This window comes from Stegodyphus dumicola, chromosome X2, assembly GCF_044657685.1.
Source record: "Stegodyphus dumicola isolate Sdum_Otavi_A_Nest chromosome X2, ASM4465768v1".
NCBI classification, from domain to species: Eukaryota; Metazoa; Arthropoda; class Arachnida; order Araneae; family Eresidae; genus Stegodyphus; species Stegodyphus dumicola.
Window position 1 is genome coordinate 131,060,793 of NC_140781.1, and position 27,970 is coordinate 131,088,762.

Sequence of the window (27,970 nt, forward strand, 5' to 3'; positions counted from 1 at the left end):
ATTTTTGTCTTCAAAAGATAAAAGCTGTGGTTTTTTCCTTAACAATAGTATGCACTGAAGATCTTTCACTTTCTTCTGTGTAACATACCAGATATGTTCCTTTACTTTGATCTCTAAAGATCTCCAGGATTGTCTTCTAAAAACAGAACATGTTCATGAGAAATTTTGTAAATGCCCTATGAACGAAGGTATGGTGATTCGCCTTTTATAATTGAGAACTTGATTTTGCAGACAGATTTAACGTAAACAGGTAAGCCATACTGTTTGATGAATTTAGCAAGGAAAGGGCTGAGTTCAAGGATGAACGGCAGACTTAAAATTCGGAGCATTTTTTTCCTTTTATTTGTGAGTTCATCTTTATACTTAGCTCTCTCCTTTCTAAATGCTTTGGACAGTATGGTTTTTGAGTTTCCTTTTAAATTATCAGCTGTAAAGACGCAATATCAAATCCTCATTCACTGTGGATTTATAAAGTTGTGTGTGTAATCTTTAAACTTTAGTATTCAGAAAAACGTCCGGAAGTGCTAGTGTTTCGGAACACAGTTTAGCGGATAATGTTGGATATAGGATTGTGCAGCAGACGTCCCACTCGTGTGCCTCTGTTGACCAAGCGTCTTTGTCATCTACGCCTGCAATGGTCCCGGGAACATCGGCAACGGATTATGGATAAGTGGAAGACAGTTGCGTGGTCGGATGAATCACGATTTCTCATTTATCACGTCGATGTTCGTGTTAGGGTACACCGTCTTTCAGGCGAATAGTTGCTCCTGCTGTGTTATGGTTTGGGGGACGTTCTCATGGGCGGCTGAGGGACCCTTAGTTGTGTAGAATAGACCATGAAAGCTGCGGACTGTCTGAACATAATTGCGAATCACTTGCACCCTTACATGGCGTCTGTCTTCCCAATTGGAAATTTAATCTTCGAGTAGGACAATGCCCCATGTCTTAGACTCGAAATGTGTTGGAGTGGTTCGAGGAGCATAAGGATGAATACCAATTAATGTCCTGGCCACCTAAATCGGCGTATCGTAACCCGATAAAGGACATTTGGGATGTTACGAAGCGGCATCTCAGAGCTCAAACACCACCATGTCGGAATATCTCGACTTTGCGTGACTGCTGCTTAGACATTTGGTACAACCTGTCACCACTCATCAACCAAGAACTTGTGGCATCCATACCAAGGCGAGTTGCAGCTGTTTTGCAGACCAAAGGTCGCGTAACGTTTTTTTGAGTTGATGGTCATAACTTTTTGGCTCTTCAGTTTATTTCTGTATGTAGAGTCATATCGTTGATTTTGTCTGCCATTATAGCAAGTTTTGAAATATCTTCTTCGCATTCTAACAGTAAGTTTTCCATTGTTTCTGGTAATTTGTCGGGCCAAAAGATTTCAATCGGATTTTCTGAGCGTTAGTTGTAACAAGTGATCTTAATTTTCACAATAGTTGGCATGCTTTCACGTGTTTCAACTCACTGCCGGTAACTAATTTTTTTATTCGGACATTTTCACTTTTCTTACACAGATTTCAAAGTCAATTTTTAGCACCTAAACTTGTTTTCGCTATCGCTATTGACAGTGTCTCATTTGTTTGCTACGTATTTAGGCTCCAATTGTGAAACCAAATAATCAAACTTAATCAAAATCGTAAAAACAACCTTGTATTTAGTGTAATTATATTGAAACACTCAATCGATTTCGAGGGCAGCTAAAGGTCCCTCCTCATCAGATGAAAGAAATACATAGAATTTATACATAGAAATACATAGAAGAAAAATAATGCATTCATTATTCGAAGTTCAGATTTTGAGCGTGAAGGAGCAGTTGCCCCTCGCTCCCTAATTTTAACTTCGCTAATTTTTCTTCTCCTTTGTGTTACATGTTTGATCAGATAGCCTGGCTCAGTAAAAGTAGGCGGCCAGTGTAACTCTGATTAAAAATCCGGTTATAACCACGTGCAGTGCTGATAAGGACCACGTGTTTCTGAGACTTCTTCCCCTTTATTTTTCTTCTTTCTATGTATTTCTTTCTTCTAATGAGGAGGGACCTTTAGCTGCCCTCGAAATCGATTGAGTGTTTCAATATAATTACGCTAAATACAAGGTTGTTTTTACGATTTTGATTGTCACATTAGCGTGTTTCTCTTCTAGTCTAATCAAACTTAGTTTTTTTAGCTTTTATTCCCGATATTCTGAATTATGCTTCAACTTGAAAAAAAAAAAAAAAAAAAAAAAAAAAAAAAAAAACAGATTTCATGTTTATAGATCCAAAAAGGAGGAATTTTAATCTGACTTTATAAGTTCAGGCGATGCATTTGCTAAATCTTCAGTTTCATCTATTTTCGGTGTCTTTTGTGTTCAGCCGGTCACCAATTTTTTATAGTCACCAAATAAAGATGACTGAGAAAAAAGCTGTTTAAATACTAATGAAACAGTTTTATTAAATGAAATATTAACAATTATTTACACTTTCCGAGGACCTAAACATATTTTTAAATTCATCCATGAAACTAACATTCTGATAAAGTTTCCTTTTTTGGAAAAAGTCTCACCATAGCAACCATTTCAAATAAAAATTACATTATGATACTTTCGTTTAATTAGATTTTAAATACTTCTTTTATAGGCGCAAATTAAAATTTTTTTAATATTACTGTTGGATGAAACTATTAATATTTAAATATAAGAATTTTTAGTATGTTTGTCCTCCTACAAAACATTTTTTTGACGTTTTGGAGGTGTCAGGGAACAAATTTGTGTGCATATTGGCATGAAAAGAAATATATTCTTCCTGTACATACCATATAAATACACACATTCTAAAAAGTGAGTAAATGCTTGAGGTTTCCGGATCATGTTCATGGAATGTACACTCAATAGCCAAAATATTATGACCAGCCCTACATTTTGCGATGAACGCGCCTGGATGACGTGCAAGGCACGTGATCAGGTGGAAGTGGTATTTAACTGCTGCTGGAGAGTCTGAAGAAACATTCTTTCACTTCCTTCTCTGTGTGATGGGAAAGGCTGCGGATCTAAGCGACTTTGATAGAGGGCAGATTGTAATGGCTCGAAGGCTCAGAGCAAGTATTTCTAAAACTGCACGACTCGTGGGTTGTTCGCGATCTACAGTTGTTAGTACCTATGAAAAGTGGATGAATGACGGTGAAACCAGCAGTCGACGACATGGTGTTGGACGTGCACACCCTATAAAAGAAAAAGGTCATCGGAGACTCTTTCGCATTGTGAAGCAAAACCGGTGCCAGACAGTGGCTCAGCTGACAGCCGAATACAATGCAGGACCAAGTAGAAAAGTATCGTAGCACACTGTTCAGCGGACACTGTTGGATATGGGGCTCCGCAGCAAACGTCCCATTCGTGTGCCTTTGCTGACCAAGCGTCATCGCCAACTGCGACTGCGCTGGGCCCGGGAACATCGCGACTGGTCCATGGATCAGTGAAAGAGAGTTGCGTGGTCAGATAAATCACAGTTTGTCATTCATCACGCCGATGGCCGTGTCAGGATACGCCGTCTTCCAGGTGAACAGTTGCTCCCTCAATGCACAGTAGGTCATACACAGGCCGGTGGTGGCGGTATTATGCTCTGGGGGACGTTCTCTTGGGCGTCACTGGGACCCGTGGTTGTGGTAGAGCAGACCATGAATGCTACAGGGTATCTGAACATCATTGCGGACCAGTTGCACCCATACATGGCCTCTGTTTTCCCAGCTGGAAATGGAATGTTCCAACAGGACAACGCCCCGTGTCACTAGGCTACAATTGTGTTGGAGTGGTTCCAGGAACATGATGCTGATTTCCAGTTAATGTCCTGGCCACCTAACTCACCGGATCTAAATCCGATAGAACACATTTGGGATGTCATAGGACGGCAGCTCAGAGGTCAAAGACCACCAATTCGCAATATCTCGGATTTGTGTGACCGTTGCTACAACATCTGGTACAATCTGTCTCCGGCCATCTATCAAGGATTTGTGGCATCCATGCCAAGGCGGGTTGAAGCTGTGTTGCGCGCCAAAGGTGGCCCAACTCGTTATTGACAGGTGGTCATAATATTTTGGCTCTTGAGTGTATATTCCTCAAAACAAAGAATGAAGAGATTTTTGAAAAGCACATGCGGAACGTTTCTGCCAAACAACTGCAGAATTTGAAATAATTTTTAATAAGTATGCTTTGACATGCAGAAAGAAAAGAAATGAAGTAATACTTAAGGAAAAACGCCATATTAATAAATCATAAATATTAGATAACATGTTATCAATTTTCAAACCGAGCGGTTAAGTCGCTGAACACTGGTAGTTCGGTCCAGGTTTCGAATCCCGAGGAACGGGCTAGCTGCGTAGGTGTTTTCGGGTTTTTTTATCTGTAACGTGTATACTAGCTAGTTTTTCATAGAAAGTCCTTCACGAAGGCATCCCTCCTGTTAGGCAGATAGTCCTCAAGTGCTTTGCTATAATTAAATAAACCGAATCAAACCTCGCATAGTGAGCATAAAGCTAGTTTTGTAGAAAGATTTAATTGTACTCTAAAATATAAATTATATGGTACATTTACTCATTGAAAATCCTATAAATATTTAGATGTCTTAAAAAGTTATAATGCAAGTGTACAGGGTGATCTTTTTTAAAGTGACAGTGTTTCGAGCGCCCTGTAGCGCGATCTAATAGCCGAAATGGCACCAAACTTGGTATTTAGACTAATCAAGACATGGGACATCAAGACATACAATCGTACAGTTAAATTATTAAAGTTTATTTACTCCATTAACTTCCCCGGTGAGGAATTAGACCTCATTCAATGTGAGCATCGTTCTCAGAAATAACACCGTGCATTCTGTGCGCAACGTTCTCCACAGCCGTATGTAACATATCACGAGAAATATTCCGCACTGTCTTTGTTATGTTGTCCTTTAGAATAGACAAATTTGATACTCCACCAACATAAACTTGAGATTTCAAATAACCCCAGAGCCAAAAATCGCATGGCGTGAGGTCAGGGGAACGAGGAGGCCATGCAACTGAAAAACTGCGACTTATGACTCTATCATCAGTGAAGTTTTGGCGCAACAGCTGCTTTACCTTATTACTAATGTGTGGAGGAACACCATCCTGCATAAAGATTGTCTGTTGGAGACGGTTTCTTGGCTGAAGTTGCGGAATAACAAACGTTTGCAGCATTTCGTGGTACCTTTCTGCATTTATGGTACACGTTTGCGGTCCTATCGGAGGGATGGTATTAAAAAATAATGGACCAATTACGAATTCGGCTGTGAAACCACACCAAACAGTGACTTTTGGGGAATTTAATGGGATTTCGTGCACGGTGTGGGGCTGCTCAGAAGCCCAAATTCGGCTATTTTGTGTGTTTACGGACCCACTGAGATAAAAATGGAACTCATCTCCCCACAGAATGTGCCATGGGAAAGCATCATCAATTTCTACCCTGGCTAGAAACGATAGAGCGAATGTCACTCGCTTATCATTATCACTTGGTTTCAGTTCGTGCAAGCGGCTGATTTTGTAGGGGTAAAATCCAATAACGCGCCGCAAAACTCTCCATACCGTGGAATAACTCACTTAAGACCATTCAGCGATAAAGGCCCCTTTCGTAATTTTTTTCTGGTTCGAAATTCCCGAACAGCTGCGGATGCATTACATTGATTCATCAAATACAGCTTCACCAGTAACCGCACGTTCCGGTAACGTGAGAGGCATGTCCACTGGAACTCGTTTACTTCAGCTGAGATTATTTGTCGGAGCTGTCTACTACTTGCTTTTATAGCCCCTATTACTGGCGCTGTCATCGCACAACATTCGCATTTTTCTTTGATACTCATGTTTTATGCTAATTCTCGTTACTGTAAGCTACAGCAGCGCCACAAAATGCCCTAGCGTTGATTTTTGGAACAATTTTTTTTTTTTTCCCACGGAATCCTTTTTCCCATGTCTTGATTAGTCTAAATGCCAAGTTTGGTGCCATTTCGGCTATTAGATCGCGTTACAGGGCGCTCCAAACACTTTAAAAAAGATCACCCTGTATATCGCAGTATGCTTTGCTTCCATTGTAGTTGCACCTGAAGTTTTATATAAGTGGAAATGGAGACCATTATTTAGATTTGGTACATGCACTAATATATATTCAAGTAAAGATTGTAAAAAGAAAAAAAAAAGTCAAAGTTTAAACAGACACAAAGTGATCTTGCTCTAATCAATTATTTTCTGATATGCGTTTCAAGGGTAAGCGATATGCTTATCGCTTTATGCTTGAAAGCCTTTTTTTTATTTTTATCTAAATTTATCCAAGAGAGTATTTTAGCATTCTGGTTGTTTTATAAAGATACATCATCACATCACAATGTGATTGACAAAAATTCAACCATCTTAGGATACAAGGAGCGAAGACAAAATTTGTGCTAAAGCAATTTAATGGTTTTAATATGACCTGTTCAATTTGATTTAGCTACTCAACCGAAGCTGCTGATTAACGATGTGAATGTGTGCATCAAATTAGAACAAAACAAAGGTATTTTTTCTTTGATGTTCAAAGATGATGCATTTAAAACTGCGATTCATTCTGCAAAATTGAATGTTCGCAAGGTAAATGTGTCACCTTCCGTCTTTCTTGCCCATGAAAACGCATTAGAAAATGGTGTGATTACTTGCCAATACTTCGAAACAGAAGTTAAAAACCTTTGCTCTACCATGTATTGTCTGCATTCGACTACAATAGCAAATATATTTATTTGTCAGCTACGAACTCGCATAATTTTAGTTTTTTTTTTTTTAATCTAATGAGACGTATAATAGGAATGTTTCAAAAAATCATTTTCAATTGTCTCATTATAATTTAAATTATCTCTGCGTCTTAAATGGATGTCAAATGATCCCTTCTACACCTTTCCAGCCTAATTTCCAAGAGGATTGTAATGCAAGATGTTATGTAAATCGTTTTGACTTAAATCATTGCAGTAATTTTCAGAATATGAACATTAATTATGAGGAACATAAAAATGGATATGCACTTTATGATTTTGATTTGACTCCTAATTAGGTGATTGAATTACACACAAGCGTGAATAAAAATGGAAATATCGGAATCGATATAAAGTTTTTCCATAGTTTACTAGAGACAGTGATTTTACTGGCATTTTCAGAATATCGTAATGTCTGTTGTACCTCTCATCATACAGCGAGGATAAGTCTGGCAACAGCTGCAGGAAGAAAAACTTGGCAGTGCTGGAATGGCAACAGCGGATTATATTCTATAGATATTTTGATTTTGAGTCGATGTTTCCTTTGCGATACTATTGCGTTAAAACATTTGAGTTTTGGGTGAATGAAATGGAATCCGCTGCCCCGCTGCGGATATTAGTCAAATATATTTAGAAAATTAGCTGCGTTGAAAAGGATGAAACCCTCGTGTTTGAATTTGCGGTGTTTTAACTCCTAAACTTGCGTCGAGTTCAGAATATTATGCCAGGCTTATTCACGCTGGTGCAGATAAGTTTAAATTTTTGTTATTGTGTTTATAGTGTATAATTTGCAAATATATGAATAGAATTCTATTAAATAAACATTTAAAATTCTGGAATGGTGTTTAAAATTTTAGATGTAGAGTATTCACATTGCTATGTCGGAGCCAGTGGCAGTCAGGTGTAAAGTAAAATTGTTTTTCCTCCATGACATAAACAATGTCATAGAGATTGATAAACATTGAGGTGTTTTCACCGGTTACTAAAAACTGTGTAAGGGAAAAATTAAATACTATAAATTTGTGTATATTCAGCTTACAGTGATTTAAAAATCAGGGAACATTTTGTAGGAATGTATGCATATGCATCATATATTTTAACTAAAGCCAGAAACCAATTTAGAACTTTTATTATGCATTTAGATTCTCAAAATTTACCGGTTAGCCACTGGATTGTTATTTATTTTAGAAATGCAGAAGCTTATTATTTTGAAAGTTATGAATTGCCACCATCAAATGGAAATGTCCTACTTTTTTTAATCAAAATTCTTAAAAAGTATTTTATAACAAGATTTGCTTTCAGAATAGTTTTTATTCCACATGTGGTTACTTCACCCTGAGGACATACAAAAAATTGCGGTCTGCACTCTATTTGTACTCTACGAATTCCCAAACTTAAATTTTTGGCTATGTGGAGCCTCAGAGACATTCCAAAGTTTAATGAATGAAATTCTTGATGACCTTACTTAGATGGCATATTAGTGTTTAGTAATACTGAAGACCATAAAATACATTTACGAATCTTATTCGAAAAGTTAAATGCATGGGAACTAACTGAAGTTCGTTTTTTGGGGGGTGCTTTCTAGCGATGGCACTAAACACTTGCCTGGTAAAGTTGAACCTATTCTAAATTGCCCACAATCAAAAACAGTTAAGGATTTAGAGAGATTTTTAAAATTTTTCCGTCGATTTTTGCCAAGTATAACAAAGCATCAAGTTTTTAAACTTCTTATTTAAAAATGGGGAAAAGAAATGATAGAACAAAGCTTAACTGTCAGATAATACGAACGAGAATTTCAAGACTACAAAAACTTAATTGCATTTGCTGCGTTATTGGGGCAGCCAAAACCGGAAGCTGAGTTCTTTTTTCAAGTCGATGACTGCAATAGGTGAAACATTATCACAGTTAGCTGACAAAGAATTGCAACCTTTCGCTTTTTCCTCGTAAAAACGTTCGTAAACAGAAAGGATTTATAGCATGTTTGGAAAGGGACTATTAGCAGCATGTGCGGCCATCAGACATTTCAGACATATGCTCCAGGCGAGAAATTTTTCTTTGCTTACAAATTACAAAACATTAACATATGCTTTTCGGCAACGCTCGGAGAAATGCTCCCTAAGACAGGCTCGGCAATTAGACTGTATTTTCCAATCCATCACTTTCAAGGATGAGGAACTATCAATGATAAATACCGTCAAGGATAATTACTTTCCATGATAAGTACCCCCATAGATTACAAATTCGCATCGTTAAATAACGTACCCAATACTAGTATTCATGACTTACAAATGCTAATACAATATCCATTTGTTTGGCTCTACATCTGTAGCAGAGGCGTAGCTAGGGTTTTCAGCGCCCTGGGACAACTGAAGAATTTCTGCCCCTTTCTGTGTGCCAAGAATGGAAAACATTTCATTTTAAAATTTCGTAACATTAGTTTTGCGCCCCCTGGATGCTGCGCCCGGCGACAGATGTCCCCCCTTGCCCCACCCTAGCTACGCCACTGATCTGTAGATTGCACCTACTGTGCTGGAAACCGCGTACTGTAACACAAAGCAAAAAATTAAACGTCACAGAAAATCTTCAATAGGAAATTTTTAGAAGATTCATAGAGGTTAGAACATATACACCTCTGCCTTGTCGGTTCTTACCCGCTTTCTCATGGAAATTATTATTGTTTGACAATCATAGATAGATACATAGGATGGCCAGAAGCAGTTTTAGCATCAGATATAACTGCACAGGCAGTAGGACAAGCATTTTATAAACAGTGGATTGTCCGATTTGATTGTCCAGTAGGCATTATAACTAATCAAGGCTGCCAGTTCGAGCGTGATTTGTTTTGTGCCCATTTCCAGCTCGTCATCAAGCGCATTAGAGTTTCGCCCTACCATCCTCGTTAAAAGCAGCTTTAAGGGCCTACAGCACGGACCAGTAGTCTGGAGCTTTGCCCACATTGCTACTAGGATTCCGCTTTGTTGTTAAGGAGAATCTTAACCCTTTGAACTACTAACGGGACATATGTGTCCCACTAAAAGTTTAAAATTACTGCTGGGTTAAAAAGTATTTAGAATCTCCTGAATGTTGGGGGATCATCTTGCAATAGTTGGAAAATCAAGACGCCGTTGTACATGTTGTATACAAATGAACATAGAGAAAATAACAAATATGAGTTGCCTAATATGTAATGGCTCAATATGTTATGCAAAGAATGCATGTACCATACGATGTAAATTCTTTTTGATATAATAGAGTTTTCCAGAGTAATAGGTGTTCCAGAGTAAGTCGATCGCTATGTGTGGGACATATGTGTCCCAAGACTTGAAAATTTAACCATTTAAGGCTTGAAAAGCTTTTTCAAAAAATCCCAGATGCTAAATTTGCCTTGTTTATGACATATTTTGTTCACTTGGAGAGAAAACGGGGTAATTTTTTTAAAATTCGTAGTCAAAGGGTTAAGGCAACGACTGCCGAATTAGTGCAGGGAATGAGTCTTTATCTACAATCTCTCGAATACGCGCCGAATGTGCTACCGCCACACCACGAAGCATGCAGATAGGAGAGAGAAAATATTTTATGTACTCCATCTTTTTAAAGAGCGACTGGGGATTAGGGGACCTAGTCACCAAATCCTCGTGGTGAAGAATCATCATCCACCACCTTTGAGTTGAGGCGCCACTGTAGAGCCGATAGGATTTTTGAAGTAAGAAACACAAAAATGAACAGTGCCCTCCCCAGGTTTCGAACACGCGCCGAGTGTGCTACCGTTACACCACGAAGGCATGCAAAAAGGAGGGAGGAAATACCTTACAATTTTAGGTGTTAATAAATTGCAATGTTTCAATTTGTAGCTTTATGGCTGGTCTCCGTTAATAAATTGGATTATTTTACTTATTTAGTTAATCTTAACGCTTGTGCACGTGCTAAATCAGCATGGCAAAAATGTGTCATTGGAGATTGAAGAATCTGAATTATTATCCATTTTGAACATAAAAGGGCCTGCAAACAGGCAATGCACAATCGTAAAATTTGTTTACAAAGCAATGTGGTAATGATTTAGAAAGATATGAGTTTATATATGCTGTATTCCGAATCAAGAAATCACTCAATTCACTAATCGAATAATATGGATCAAGAAGCAATACCCTTTAGCCAATCAAATATTACCAATTTACTGATACATATGAACATTCTAGAACATGTGTTATCATGTGATCATTTAAGGTAGGAAACGTGATTAGAGAATGAATGGTCTATCATTCATAACTAAACAAATGTATGCTATTATTCACTAAAAACTCAGAACATTTAATGCTTTTGATAACTTTAGATATTAATTTGATTTAGACAGACATTCAAATGTTATATAAAATCATATCATCCCGTACAGGGTCAAAAACGTCGTTGCCAAACTTAACGTGCTGGTCTGTCATACCATGACAAACAAGATTTACATAGGAAGTTATGCCCGAAAACGTGAATGGCGACCGCTGGAGGGCAAAGTGCGGAGGCGTGGAGGAAGAGAAAGAAAGGATGTCGAAAGAGATGCTGATATGACTCTTATTAAAGAACATGGTTAAATTACAGAATATGTTCAAAATTCCTCCATTCGACCACAACGTTGACGCATGGACTCACGGACCCGTTCAAAATGTCACGGACACGTGCCGCCGATTCCACGATCCTGCCGATGAGAACCATATCTCATGTTGCAGTTGTCACGTACATCATGGAGTTCATGCATCGCTACAGGTAAAAATCCAGGGGGGGGATCGCGGTGGTCATGCGACTGGTCCGCCTCTGCCAATCCAATGATCAGGATATGTTCTATTGAGGTATTCGCGGACAGTGCTGCTAAATTGTGCAAGGCACTCCATCATGCTGAAACCAGATGTGTCGGTGTATACCTGCTGGAAAGTCAGCCATCAGATCTGGCAACACTCTTTTTAAAAAAGTGCGATAGGTTTTCCTGTCGAGGCGTTGAGGTATTAAGTAAGGGCCAATTAATATGTCACCGATAATACCAGCCCAAGCGTTTGTGGTGCAATGTTGTTGACTTCTATGAGCACGTGTATACATTGGGTTTTCATGTGCCCACACGTGTGCATTGTGCAGGTTCAGGACACCGTCCTATCTAAAAGAGGGTTCATCGGGAGAACAAAATCCACGATGAAAAACCCGGCTGTGCGACCCTTTTGCCTGTGCTGTTTGGATGTGTTAGGGGTGTAGCATGTTGTCCTCGTGCAGTATGTGCATAATGGTGGAATGATTTACTTGTAAGATGCGTTCGGTTGCTTGGAGATTTGTTTGCTGGTTCGTATCGGATTCCCGTAGAACAGCTTCCTCTACGACAGGTGTGCGTGTAGCGCGTTCTCAGCCAATGTGGCTGCTTACTTAGAAAGCTCCTGCTTCATGCAGTCAGCGATACAGTTCTCCAAACACAGCACAACTTGGCTGATGTTTGTTTGGGAAGTGCTAAAGATACATCCATAGAGCGGCTCGTCCATTTCCATCCGCGGCACCTTACATGTAATGCGTATCGGCCATTATCTGAGTTAGTAAACCGATTCATTCTTCTCCTGCAACATCCTCGCCTGGAGATTTAGGTGTAAATGTCACTTGATTCAGGCTCCTGGGCAGTTGCCGCATCATATGTGTAGTAGATAGCAATTACATGACTTTTTATGATTACGTTTACCACTCTCCCATAAGCCTGCGAACACTGCCGTCTAGCGGTCGCCGTTTGCATTTTCGGACACTTCTAATGTAAATCTTGTTTGTCATCATACGACAGATCACCATGTTAAGTTTCGCAATGGCTTTTTGAGACAACCTACATATTTTTTAAATGTTACCCAGTTTCTGTTATTTGGGTATTGAATAAAAATTTTCATATCAGGTTATAAGATATTTCTCCCATCTTCTTCGCATGCCTTCGTGGTGTGGTGGTCTGCACGCTCAGCGTGTAATTGAGAGATCCGTGATTCGATTCCCGGCGAAAGCGTTGCAAATTTTTCATTTCTCCTGCTTCCAAAAAATCCTAATTGGCGTCCGAACTAAAAGGGTGTTGGATGATGATTCTCCTCATCCAGGATTTAGCGATTGGGTCTCCTAAAAAACCCCCAGTCGCCCTTTAAAAGGGGGAGTATATAAGGTATTTCTCCCGTCTTCATCGCTTGCCTTCGTGGTGTGGTGGTCTGCATGCTCAGCACGTAATTGAGAGGTTCGTGGTTCGATTCCCGACGAAGGCGTTGCAAATTTTTCATTTCTCCTGCTTCCAAAAAATCCTAATGTCTCTACAAGGTACTGATATGTTCCACAGGAAACTTCAGATGTTTTCTTCTTTTACTTCGTAAATCATTTAAATGACTTTAGATTACTTAAACTAATGAGGGAAATATTTGATTTTTCTTTTAAATTTAACACATTTATATAATTCATTAATTAATAACATAAAAATATTGAATATAAAACATCATAATTTCAGAATTTAGGAAGAGATTTTCACTAACGAGGGCAAAATTACTAAAAGCTATGCATGAATCGTTTCATGCTAAACATTTTAATATATTGTAGAATGTGAGAACACATCTTGCTCTTTCTTCAAGAATTTATATCATTTCATATTATTTAGGGAATATCATGCAAGTTTTTATTGCCGATGTTTACTGAAGGATGCTAAAACTTTAAAGATGAAATCAAACGTTTTTCATCTTCCATGAAAATTCATGAATAATTACCTTATATCATAAAAGTTTGAAGACTTCACATACTATGAAACAGCTTCAAAAACATAAAAATGTTTTCAAAATTTAATACAGTTAGATACCTACGACAGTTTTAGATATTTTCTTATTAGTTCCGAAGTTATGTCACTTCATGCTAACCAACCTTGATTTATTACATAATTTGATACATTTCTTGTGCTCTTTCCAGAAATAGGTATTTATATTTTGCATATGCGGATTATTGCATTTAGTAAATAAAATTTTATATTCATATTAATTAGCATTTTTTTACTAACTAAAACTATTTTAAGTGCCATATTGGATGTTCATATATACTCTTAATATTCATCAATTTCGCTTAATAGTACAGTTACACAACGTCAGCTAGAAGAAAAGCTGAATATTCTGTATCATATGCAGAACATGACCAGAATTTTCAAAATTACTTTAAAGTTGAAGTAACTTATCAGTTGTTGAAAAATGTAGCCATATTTTATATAACCATATTCATATTTCATATATTCAGCACATTTCTGAAAATATATTTTCAATTAATTCAAGACATTTTTGAAGAAAGTAGTAAAAGAGAATATTCAAATTATATATAATGTCTTAGTGTCTGTTAATTATTTTATCCAAGGAATAATGATAGCTCTTACGCGGCAAATAATTTGGCATTGCAAGAACTGTCACTACCAAACTTGTGCCATAGATCTCAGTTTGTGGTTTCACTGAAGTGGGCAACATATCTATGACATATCCGAATCCCTGCAGGGGATTCATTTGTGCCAGTGAAGCTGACTTAAATGTTGAATTCTCTTGAGACATGGTTCTCACTTTTGTTTGGGCGCCACTGCGAAGTCTGACTTGTTTTGGTAATATAAACTAATGTCAACCCTTCTGGTAGACATTAAGTAAATTATCGGTATGTCTGGATAGGTCTACAAAGTTTTACGAAGGTTTTAAAACAAACCTTTTTATTAAATCAGAACTTTGTGCATAATGCACTATTGGTGTATACAAACTTCGCCAGCCTCTTTTGACGAGATGACTTAAGATAACAGTCAAATACACATTTAAATGAAATAAACTAGTAACCCAAAATTATGAAAATCAAATTAATACGAAGTTGGCTCAAAACTTACTGGCATAACAATTTAAATATATGCAACTGTAAATAAGCCGAATAATGCAATATTATCTGAGTTAGCTAACCTAGTAATGTGGCTTTGAGAGGCAGAATACGCTTTGAATTAAACGCTCAAATTTTGCTTTAAATATTAATTTTTTCTGTCTCATTTATATTCTCGTAGGGAAACAGGAACTGATAGTCAAGGTCCAAAATGTAAAATAACTGGTTAGTGAATATTAATAGTAACCCTACGTGTTTAACCCTACGTGATAACCCTACGTGTTTGGTTAAGCTAGTAGTTAAAACTCACCCAAATTTTTAAGTACCACTTATATAAATTATGTTAGAGTTAATTACAATAATTTAAGTCCAAGGTAAGGATTGCAAGCATATATTAACAAATTGCATTTCAAAGGTGTGGTGCATAGTAAATTTGCCATACTTCCGAAAACCCTGTGGATGTACTCTTTGAAATACTGTTTTTAATCTTGCTTTTTAAATCATCTGCATGCACCATGTATGTATAAGGTAAGGATTATGCAGAAGGTAGGGGGAAAAGTGGAATTCTCTGTAAATTTATGAAAATATTTTCTCTTAATAATTTTAAAATGTAAAAAAAGAATTATGGAACATTAAAACAATAGAAAATCCTTTTCGTACTATAAACTTTTTATTTGTTCTATTACATGTGTAATTTTGAATGCATGGTATGTGTATATGCCCTCTGCTTCTATGAAGCTGATAACTGGTAAACTAAAATAGAGATTTTATGTGTTTTAAGGAGAAGGGTGACCTTGATAAAATTTATATTACCGTTACGCATTTTAAGGAATTTTGCTTAATAACAAACCGTTATCTGAAAAATGTACTTCCCATTCTGGATATTATATTTAAAAAATTGCTTTTATAAATCTTATCTTGTGTTTCATAAGTGGTTTTTACTGTAAAGGTGATGAATCCTGACCCATACAGAGGGCTTTGGGGTGGCTCAGATTGCCGAGATTCTCCGGTTCAGACTGATCGAAAATGTTCTTGTGGTGTTGGATGCTGCCAAGCTTGTGATAAGTATATAGAACAACTTGAAGAAGTTCTAGATTCTTCAGTGCCAAAAAAAATTGCTGGCTTTTTTGCTGAGAGTATACAGGTAGAATAATAATTAACGTTTTTAATTATTGATATTTTATAGTGTGTTTGCATAAGTGTGTTCTGCATTTTAATTATTACACAGAATTAAATACTTTCCACGATTAAAATATTTATGACTACTTATTTATTTTTTCCCTTGAAGGGTGTCGGGGGAACTGTTCAATTTCCCAGGAATTATCTCAAGAGAGCTATGGAAATCATTCATAAGCGTGGAGGACTTTTTATTTCAGATGAGGTAAGTGTAATTTGAATAAAAATGCCATAATTGCTTATTTTTTTTCATTCTGGTTTGGCAGTAGAAATCAGTTTAATTTGCAGTTTGCTATTGTTTACAAGCATTATTTCAGGTCAAAATTATTAGTAATCATTAGTAAGTTAATAGTAAATTTAAGCATCGAGAATATTGTTGTAAGTTTTGCATATTATGAAAATTTTATTGATATATGGGTATTATAAACTTTCTGTATTATCTATGAGTGTATATCATTTTTCACACCTTTATATCTTACTTATCTAAAAATCTTGCACCTACAACTTTCTGTATTATTTTAAGCATTATGTATTACTTTTGCTAGCATCCCATGCATACAGATTAAGTTGAGATCACTTTACAGTAAGAGTATAGTTTATAGAATAATATAAATAGTGTAATTACTGTACGTTCTGGCGTATAATGCGCATCTCTAATTTCAAACTACATTTTTTAAAATTTTTAGGTACATTCGCCATACAGCATGAACCCGTTTCTTTATAAAAAGCCTAAAAGATAGTGTGCAATACTGTTAGTTTTTAAAGTCATTCATTTAAAATTTTTCCCAGGCTTTCAAACAATTGTATACTGAAATGACAAGGGATAAGGGAAACAATAAAAATCCCATTTGCTTTAGTTGAAATACAGTTTATAGAGTGTTCCTTTCAGTAGTAAATACCGCTGCTACCAAACAAAACAGACAAAGTTCTGGTTTTAAATGCAAAGTCGTTCGTTCCACAAAAGAAAATAGAAATTGTGCTGCAGCAAGGATATTTGGTGTTTGTGAAAATTCCATATTTGAGTGGAAGAAAAATGAAACCACAATAATTAAATCGCCAAAGAATAAATGTGCTTTGCATAAAGCAGTAATCAAATGGCCTATCTTAGAAGAAAGTATTGTGAACTTCGTCCTGGAAAATCATCAGAATGTATGAATTATAACCAGGGCTTAATTTCTAAGATTAGAAGTGCCGGAGCCCGTCAGCAAAGAGGAACAAGAGTAAATAAATAAATAAAATGACTAAACTCATTAATAATTTTTAAATTAAATAGTTAATTATTATCAAATTAATGAATAGCTATTTAATTAATGTTTATAAATTGTTATTTAATCAATAATTATTATATAATTAATTAATTGTAATTTAATTGATAATTATTAGGTAAATAATTAATTATAATTTAATCGATAATTATTAGATAATCAATTATTATTTATTGAAATAATTAAAGATTGAAGTAATTAAATAATTAAAATTAAATAAAATGTAAAGAGATAAATTGAAATTTAATAAGCGATTTTTAATATAATTTTATTGTTCAAATTAAATTTTCGAGATAAAATTTCTGCTGAAATTGTTATTCAAATACATAAAAGAAGTGCCGCAGTCTTCTTATTCAGGCTCCGGTGCGTTCCGGCTAGAATTATGATTTATTACAAAAACTAAGAAGCACTGGAGCCGATATCTAGTGGGATCCGGCCCAATTCAGGCTTTGATCGTAGAGGGTGAAAAAGTTCTTTTATCATCACAAAAATTAAATATACTTAAAGTATAGCTGATGAAAATTCCAGGGCGAAACAGAATGAGGGTATGAGTGGGTGGAAGCAAAAAATGAAGGGAATCTTGGTGAGAGAGAACGTTCTCTTTAACCGCGGCTCTCTGCTGATATAATTATAGCCATTAAGCAGATGTGTACCAGGGGTAAAATGAGTCCTGAATCTGACTTCTAAGGATGAATGTAAAGTTGCTGTTTACACTTTCCCGCCACATTTCCCCCACTGTAGGAAGACGATGTATAGGACGTGTTTGAGCAGTTTATCTCAGTCTTTCACTCTTATTGTATTCGCTGTCACTTAACGCACATTTAAGAACACAAATTTTCCTTCCTGCGAGGATAACTAACCATCGATAACAATACACTAGATACGATGGCATGGCGAGAAATTTACGCGTTGATAAACAAACTCCTCGCATATTTATTGCCCTTCGTAAAGGGAAAGGTTTCCGCATGTGAGTGAGGGGACTTTACTTGAACGTCTCATGTTCTCATGAGTTCATATTTCTAGGGAAATAGAGTATTTCAAGATCTGCTTATTGTTAAACTAAAACGTTAGGAATTCTAAATTTTTTTCCCTTTAAATTGTGGCTCAGTTTTATAAAAAGAAGTACCGGAGCTCATCTTATTTAGGGCTCTGGTGCGCTCCGGCTAAAATTGTAATTTATCTTAAACATTGAGAAGTACCGGAGCCGGGCTCCGGCACAATTTAAGCATTGATTGTTACGGGAAGCAGCGTACATTTATTTGCCTTAAAGTGGACAAAAAAAGAGGGCAAATGAAAGTTAAAATTTTAAAGGAACTTTGAGTTTGTGTAGTTGATTTATGGCTCAAAATAATTTAGTTCTACAGAAAAAAAAGTTTTGCAAGGGCTTCCAAAAGATTTGAAAAAAAAATTGATAAGTTTCCAGAAATATGTTATTGACTACAGAGGCAAAAAAAGAAAAAAATATTTAGTGTCGCATATTGGAAATACGGATGGAACTCGGGTAATAGTATTTGATATGATAGGAAGTAAAACAATTGATATGAAAGGAATAAAAAGCGTTCGCCTAAAAACAACAGGTCACACAGAATCTCACCTCACGATATTACTTTCCAGTTTAGCGAACAGTTTGTACTGTTAAAAAAGCCATGGTTATTTTTAAAAGAAAGACGATGCCAAAATGTAATTTTCCAAATGGTTTTTTTCAGTTCATGTTCATGAAAATCTCGAAATATAAGCAGCTTTGTGGAGAATCGTTTTGTAACTTGAAAAATACAAAAATCTTTCGCTAAATTTCTTTTACTTCTCAATGATTAGATTCGTGACAACTGTTTTGCGTCGCTCCAGAAGTGCTTCCTCTCTGGAACAGATAATTCTGACATTAGCCAAGGCTCTTCACTTCTATACAACCAGGTTGGACTCTCCCGCCATTGACTCTACAGAAGGCTCAACTAGTCGCAGTTTCGGGTAGGCAAGTCTGCTGAGCTGACTTTTTCAGGAACGGGTCTGAAATCCTTTATATTGGTCACTTCCTTGATTTCCTTCACTCGATTTCCTGCGAAGGTGTTCCATGGTTCTTTATTCACAATCCATGCCAAAACTATCATCGAGCCTATCCAAAAGAATATCTTCAAAGGAAAATTCTAAATTTCTAATATTGTCTATCTCTCATGACAACTCCTAAGAGCTCCAGTCACAGGATTGTCAGCCTCTTAATAGGAGCTATTATGGCCTTTGTCAAAATCATTAAGGCTTTCACTTCTCCCTTTTCTTCACAGCATAGAAAAGCACAATAAGCGTACCCTTGAGATGAAGCATCAGTAAATATGTGTAAGTTGGCCGTTTTTGAAAGTTCCATGTATGTTGGAACTTGGAGGAATTCTACTTTTATCTGCAAAATATAATTTATGATGATGGCGTAATTTCATTCCAGTCCAACTTATTGCACCAGGTTTTTTAGAGTAGTAACTTTGGCAATAGTATTGCAGGTGACATGAAGCCCATGGGATCGTTTATGCTGTCTACAAGGGAAAGTAACATTCTTGTCATAACAACTGCACTAAATTCAATGTCACCTTATGGCCAATGCAAGTAAGGTTCATCGGTCTCTGTATCCCATTTAAGACCAAGTACGCTTTGACTTTCCTAATGTTGAACTCCATTGTGTGTCCAAGATCTCTTCAAATGATGCTACATTCATTACTTGTAAAGCTTGAGGTTTCAATTGATCCATTTCTTTTACATCATTAATACTTGTGACTAGGTTGTCAGAATAAAAAAAAAAAAAAAAAAAAAAAAAAAAAAAAACCTTCTCTCAATGTATTTATTATGTTTTGAAAGTTTTCTGTGTGGAATTCCTGTAATCCTAAATGGTATTTTATTGTGGCATTCAGAAGAAAAGGACTGAAAGAGTTGTCAAAAACCACTTCCTAGTGTCTATAAATCATTCATCATCATTCCACCACAAAAAGCCCGAGTACATTGCTGTCTTCAGCCCTTAAACCTATTTGCAGAAAAGCCTGTTTTATGTCAACAACTACTTCCAAGGTACCTAAATGGAATCTCAGCAATAGTGGCGGTATCTGATGTATCAGACTCAGTCAAACACTCATTTAAAGAAGCATATCCAGGTCACTTGAAAGAAGTGTCGAACACTGACCGAACATTAGTAGTACTGTTGGATGGTTTGATAACAGGCGTGTCAAGGAGATAATGACTAAGCTTCAAAAACCGCTGCATTAGAATAGTGTCTATAATGCCTTTTAATTCCCATTGTTGAAATACAGCATTGTAGGCTTCAAATTTATTTTCAGTTAATAAATGTTTTTTTTAACTAAGCGAAGTATTGATTCTGTTATTTACTTATAATAAAGAGCAGGATGTTCAGCTAGCAACGCCAAAGCTGCTTCATAACGTTGTTTTTCACATATCTCTTAGGTTTTCCCGAAATGGATCAAGGATCTTATTTTTTTTTCTCTCTACAGGATCTGTAATGATCAAATCTTCTAAATCCTATATCTTCGGCAACTTAATATTTTTAATGTGACCATATTAAACAGTTGCTGCATCTGGCAAGTCCTAAAGTTGTTTAACCTAGTACGTCCGATTAGTCCTTATGACATCTGATTTTGATGCGATGTCAAAGTTCATCTGTCACAGCAGGTAGTGGTTTCATCTGCTAATCTTGCGACGACATAGTAGATGTGCTTGATTGTTAGCATATCTCATAAGCAGAAAACCTGTTTATTTAGCTTTTTTCTTTCAAGAAAAGGCTAAAAATTTAGCCTTCGTCCGAGCATTTGTCTTAATTTGTATGATTTGAGATTTTGCAGCCTGTAGCTTCTTCCGTGTTACGTGTCTTGCCGTCGTGTGATTGTCACCTTTGTAATTGGAATTGCAGTCAGTTGGTTGATGCTTTAACCTTTTCTTTATTTATTTTGAAGTGAACTGTATCGTTAGTTTTCGGTTTCTTGGGTTTCTTTTATCAGAAACACTAAATTTGTCGATCGTGAATCTTTTTTGTATCCATAAGAATGATTAAATCGTGCTGAGGCCACTTGAGTTTATCAGCTACATTAGCTTCAAATTTGGCTTGCTTATGAAGAATTCGATTTTCATGAACAGTGGGTACAAGTAAAAATGTTCGTCTTGACTCTGACAAATAACTTTCGCATGTTTAGGATATCAATAAGGAAATGCTCGGTCTTATTCACTATAAAGTATCAAAACTAGATAACTTGAATAAATATCGTATTACCGATATGCAGTACAAAATGTCAGGGTTCCTAAGTGTTAACTGAGAATCATTGAACAGTTGTCATGAAATGCGTCTATTGTGGATGGCGGCTAGTGCAATGCGAAAAACTTCCATCTGTCTCCTTCAGAGAGCAGTACTTTTCAAACAAGCAGCGTTTTACAAGAGGCCTAGACTTACATGACCTTCTGAGTAGTCTCTTAGGACAGTTATAATCAGGAAATAAGCAAGAGTATTTTCACATTTCTATTAAGAAATTAAATATCTGTACATTTTCTATGAGAAGTTCTCACCCGTGGGGGAAACTCATTGTGCCTGCCTTATTCGAAGGCTGTTATTGGTGAGTAAATTACTTATAGAATTAAGTAAACACAAACATGAAGGTCTAATACATGTTTAAGGAAATGTCCAGTTCCTGGGAAAAAATTTCGGATGAGAGCTGAATACAAACATTTTATTGAAATAAATAATGTTGGCATGTAACAGTATAAATGCATAAATCTTTGGGACTTCTTGCAATGGCCGCTTTAATGAATTGTCGTTAAATAAGCCTCAAACGTAAAAGTTGTTGGGGAGATTAATTTTCTATGTATGCGAAAGTTTTGAACCTATGGAACCATGGTTATTTCCTGTTATTAGACAGGTATGATATATTAAACACAACTATTTTAATTTCATGGTTAATTCCTGTTATTAAAACAGGTTTTTAATCTCAGAAAGTATTGAGAAATCAAAAAGCTGCACAAAGCATGTGCGCAGTAAAGTTCTGAATAAGATCTGTAAAGCAAACACAATTGTAATGCTTTATACCTGCTATATGTTACTTTCTTTTCTGCCTCTGTGTGGGGATGCTATTGCTATATACCAAGGTGACTATAGGATTGTGAGGCTGTGCCAGGCGAGTTGTGCTGCTCTTACACAAATAAAATATATGTATGAAATATGGTAAATTGAAACTACTCAATGCCCAAAGGCAAGTAATTTATTTCATTTTTTTCAAAGTTTTTAATAAACTGATCAGTGTCCAAGCATAATTATTTTATGTCATGTTAGTGGATAATCTTAATAATGTTATTCTAAAACAAAATAATAATAATTGTAATAAAGATACTTTACTGATTCTATCAAACAAATGTGTAAAGAAAATGTTTAAAAGTTAGATTTGCTTGTGATTATTTTACGAATGTATCGATGGATGCTTGTGCATGCTCTGCAGGAAGAGACTGCCGAATTTCTGAATCATTAGTAGCGGTGGTCTATGAGCGGAACAGGAAAAGCATGGAATGCATCAGAAACATTTAATATCTTACAGAATTTGATACAAGTTAAAATTTATTTAGAAGTTGAGTCGACGTCCGAATTAACAAGAAATTTATAGCAGGTGAAAGCTTTGGGAATTTTTAGTAAATATGGTGACAGTGACAGTTTAGAAGACAAAATAACCTTTTGAAAACTTCCAGAATCCATAAAATTTGAAGATAACAGACAAACAGCTTGCTTGCTGTGGCACGAGCATGCAGGGGAATTATGAGATAATTTTAAGGTAGCAGAAAAAAAATCTATTACAAACAAATGAGTCACTGTGGCACAGATTTAAGACCAATCCAAAATTTCGTAAACATCACAAAGCTGTGATTGCTTAACATTTGCGAAAAGATATCCCGAAGAGTCAGAGTATTTAAAAAGTGAAAGTGAGTATGTTTTATCACATCGAACTGTAATTACAGAAAACAAGGACACTGCAAAACTTTGCATCGTCTTTTGCACATAATCACATGAAGACTAACTGTCGTTAAGTGATTTTTTACAATCAGACGTTTCTTTCCATTTGAAGCCTGTTTTACTACTTTTAAAATGATGTAAATATGGACTTGCAGTTTTCGTAAATCTCGTTGCCCCTCTTGAACTTTTCTGAATTTGAACATGCGGCTCTTATAAACACGAAGTTTGGCCATCCCTGTTATATATGGTTTACTTGTGTGCTACTTTAATGGTACTCTTACACCCGATTTCCTAAATTAGGACCATGGGTCTTCAAGAAATATTGAATGCATTTAAAACATTTTATATATTCTTAGTGATATAGATTTATTGGCCGGAAAATAATTCCAATCTTGGAAAACTTCTTAAAACATTCATGGAAATATACCTTGTTAAACAAAGAGAGCAAACTCTGAATGCAACCTGTTTTATGATAGTATTTCTGGAGCTACTATGTTCCTATAATACTATCTGTATGAGAATATGGATGAGTATGGTATAGTTATTAATAAAAAGTATTTGGTTGTATTTTTATAACAATATTATGTAAATAGTTGCAAATCTATTTATTTCTTACTCTTTGAAAGTTTAATGTAGATTTTTATAACATCTAGGATTTAATATGTTGAGAGATTTTTGTTCAAATCTAGTTAGATTACATAATCAAGAGCATGAAATAAATACATAAATTCAGCCTGGAAATTACAGAAATCATATGAAATTTCAAGGTATTAAGATTTCAAATAAATTACAGAAAAAGTTGACTCTTTTTTTAATGTATAAGATTAAAAACAGGCACTAAATAAAATGCTAAAAAAATTTAATAAGAAGTAGTAAGAGTTTAATAATAAGTGTTTTACGTTTTCTTAATATCATTAAGTAATTCATTCCTTAAAGAATTTTCTACAATATATTGAAATATTGTCTTGAACCAAAGCAAATGTGTTAGCTGTTTTAGAAAACAAAATTTAGTATTTATTGAATCAATACAAAGAACTTCTTTTACAGTATGGAATATGTATTTATGCAGGTACAAACTGGTTTTGGTAGAACAGGACAATTTTGGGGCTTTCTTGGCCATAGTATCGTTCCTGATATAGGTAATTATCTTCGTTTTAACTCTTTAATGCTCAATTAAAGCGGAAACTTAATAATATTTGGCGGAAAGGAAATTTTACCCATTCATATTTCATTCAAGTATAAATATAGGATTTGCAATGTAAAATTTTAATATTTATATTACTGAATATTTGATATATATTTTATAAGCATTGATTTCTAAGAAATGAAACCACTCTGTTTACTAACCTCTCATTTCCCAGGGTCTGAGTCAGGGAAAAGATGTAATCTGGTATGATATGTTAAACACAACTATTATAATTTCATGGCTGTTTCTGTAATAATTATAACTTCATGATTATTACTAATGGACAATATTTAGATTGGTATCCACTAAAAAGTGTTTATGAAACTAAAATAAAAATAAATAGCAAAGAGAAAACAAGAATTTTACATTGGAATTACTAAAAATACTACATTATAAGGTATTTCTCCTACTTTCCTAGCGTGCCTTCATGGTGTAGTGGTATTGTACACTGGGCCGGTATTCCAGACGTTCGCGGTTCGATTCCCGGCGAAGGCGGTTGCTAATTTTTCGTCTTGCCTGCTTCCAAAAAATCGTAATGTCTCTACAACATCATAGAATTTTTCAATATTGCAAAGCTCAAGTGGGCAAGTTAACTCAGAATGATAGCAAAAGCACTGTGTTGCCAAAATTTTAAAACTAAATTATACGTTCTTCTCTTATGTAACACTTTCCCTTATCAATTAAAAAAAGTTAATAATAAACAAGAAGAGAAAGTCTCAAGTGTCCCACCTTATAGTAAAGCATCAACAGTGTTTAGTCATTATGTCAGCAATTTGCTCCTCTGCAGATATCTGTTGCAGAGTGATCTGATTTATCAAAATTTTCTTTGGTGAGAAAAGTGTTTGATATCAGTTTATTTTATTCATTGATAGATTTTGTGACAGTGTGACTGTAGTAGTGTTATCTACTTGAAAAACTGGAATTTCATGTAACTTGATAACATCACTAAATTATCATTTTAAACAAGTGACTTTTTTAGAACACCCAAAAGCTGCAGTTATCTCTTCATCAGCTGTTAAAGTAGCAACAACTGATAGCCTTTGGCCATCCACCACTATTCAGTATCACTACAAGATTTCCAGATTTTTCTATGTTTTGACATCCTCCAAAATCTGCATCACTTCTGGTTTTTATTTATTCTTGAATGTCATACCTTTATTAAAAAATCCTGCTGTACATCTGAATAAATCAAGGAGAATAAATCTTTTCTTTGATCCAGTTGTCTTTTGAAGAATGTTCAAGATGGCATGAAAGAATGCTAACACATTATGTTAAATTTGGTCTTGTACCTAAGATTTGATATATTAAAGCTGTTAAAGCTTCTCTATTAGGGACATTTTCCGTCTTAGGCTTATCTTCCTTTTTTTGTTAGATCTTCAGTATGGGAGCTGATACTGGTTCGCAATTTTCCATCCCAAATTTATGAAGAATTTTTGGGCATAAGCTTGCTGATTAATTTTGATACTTCAATATTTAAGCTGCTTAATTTCAAGTGCAAGAAAATATACTGTGGCTTTCGTTGTGATTCTGAATACCTTCTTCAATCCTCTGATGAATTTTCCAGATTCTTGCAAGTCCGTTCATGCGACCAAACCATCATCTGCATATTAACTTATAATTACCTTATTGCCATTTTTGTTTCTTATGTACAAGCATGGATCATGGGTATTTTTGAAGCGAAGTTGTGGCACAAAGTCTCTAGAATATTTCTCCTAGAGCATGATGCTTGTTTTAGTCCCTACAAACTGCATTTCAGCTTACTTTATCAGAACTACATCCTTCTGGTTGCTGCATGTATATAGATTCTTGAAGTGTTCCCCATAAAAAATGCTGTCCAGTCACTGAACTGAGTAAATGCGTTTTCTTGTTTATTGCAATACTGAGAATTTAAGGGGCAGTTATTTTTCATTTGTTTGATCGTAACCAACTTCAACATATTGAATAAACCCTTTAGCAACATGTCTAGTCTTGAATTTATCATGTTTCATTTTCCATCAGTGAAGTCAGCTCTGAATCCATAACTTCTTTCCAGTGTACATTTTGTTCACAATTGATAGCTTCTTTATAAATATCAGGCGCTGTGGAATCAGGAGTAAACGCTTCACCTCTCTTTATGTAATCTTTAAAACGCACTGGCTTTCTCAATTCATTTCTACTTATTAAGTGTCTTGGTTGTGCATTATTTTGCAAATTAATGTCTTCACACTTTTGTTCTTCAGAATGTTTTTATGATATATCTTCAGATATTTCTTTACTATATTCATTTCCTTAACCCTCCAAGCATTACGGATTTGGCCCTGAAATTACAGAGTTTTGCAAAATGTCATGAAATGGCATTTTCTTGATTATAATTCCAAAGTGACTCTCATTTTTTACCCTGACTTCTTTTCTTCCAATATGCATCCAACCCCAAATCAGATACATTAGAAGCTAGTAAAAATTTTCATGTGTAATGAATAGAGAAGCCATCGTTTTATACAAAATTTTACTTCCTTATAGAGGGTTTATATAGACATTAGGTATTTTTGAAGTAAGAAACATGAAAAATTAGCAATGCCCTCGCCAGGACTCGAACCTGAACCTTTCGAAATACGCACGGAGTGGGCTACCGTTACACTATGAAGACATGCATATTTTCACTTTTAAACTCTTCTTCATTATCACCGAAACGAAGGTCCCAATTTTTTATCATTTGCAACCATTTTCTTTAACGTATTTGGAATTCAGACTTTTCGTTCATAAAACAGACATACTGAAATTTTGTATAACTGCCTTCAAACAACTAAATATCTTCTTTCTCTGAAAAGATTAATCAAAAGGTCCACAGATGCCAACTGAACTTAATTCACCTAGCCTTCTTTCTTATCCCAACAGATGACCAGTGTGCTGTATCATAAATATATTGTTCACTCAGTTTATTGTTGAATGTCATTTTAATGTATCATTCTTTCTCAAGCATGTCTTTACTGTGATGTTTATATTGATGATATATATATATATAAGTTGTCTGCTTTGGCAACATGCACTGTTCATCTCAGGTACATACCAGACATCTTTTTGGTAGACGCTTTGGCTTTTATTTACAATAGTTGTCTTGACTCAAACTGTGCCTTTTCCATGTGCAACTAAAGTATCTTTGCGAATAGCCATAACGCTACAAGGACTATGAAACATTTGGAACACTTCTTGACATGTCTTGTAGCTCTGTTGTAACTCCAAAATGACATTGGCTCAGTCTCATCTCAGACGTCCCTAGCGAATGAGCATCAGTGTTACATTGGCAGTGTTTTCTTCAGTGGTTCTTACAGACCTATTCTTGCGTGGTATTCAACTAGAAGTCCATTGTTTTCAATCTTTTACCCATTGTCATATATACTTGAAATAAATGCTTCTTGTCCTTTCAATTTGAGCTTTCTTATACTGCTTTTGTTTTTCAAATTTTGACATTACTAATGTGATCTTTTTCTCATATATTGCCTTTCTCGTGATTTTTAAATTCTCTTTCATGAAAGTAAAGTTGTGCTGTTAACTCATTAACTGTTCATTTATCTTCATTCAAGAGTAACCGGCTTGATTTAAATGAACTTTGGGTAAACTATTTTAGATCTTGCAGTTCAGCAGCATATCAGAAAACTTATTTTTCTTTTCTTTTATAGCTTTTATTCAACTCATTCCATAAATTCTTTAATTTGTAAAGATTAGTTGCCATATTATCCTTCTTCTTGTTCAACTTAAACTGAGAA

The 27,970-nt window shown here is 35.5% G+C and overlaps 1 protein-coding gene across 1 annotated transcript in view; it reads left to right on the forward strand.

Moving 5' to 3' along the window:
• The window catches only part of LOC118181588 (alanine--glyoxylate aminotransferase 2, mitochondrial), a 173,922-nt gene that overhangs the window by 119,250 nt on the left and 26,702 nt on the right, over positions 1-27,970 (forward strand). Inside the window, exons 7-9 of the mRNA XM_035350742.1 lie at positions 15,576-15,770; positions 15,915-16,007; positions 24,111-24,180. Coding sequence (XP_035206633.1) covers positions 15,576-15,770; positions 15,915-16,007; positions 24,111-24,180 — 358 coding nt within the window. The remainder of the gene's footprint in view (positions 1-15,575; positions 15,771-15,914; positions 16,008-24,110; positions 24,181-27,970) is intronic.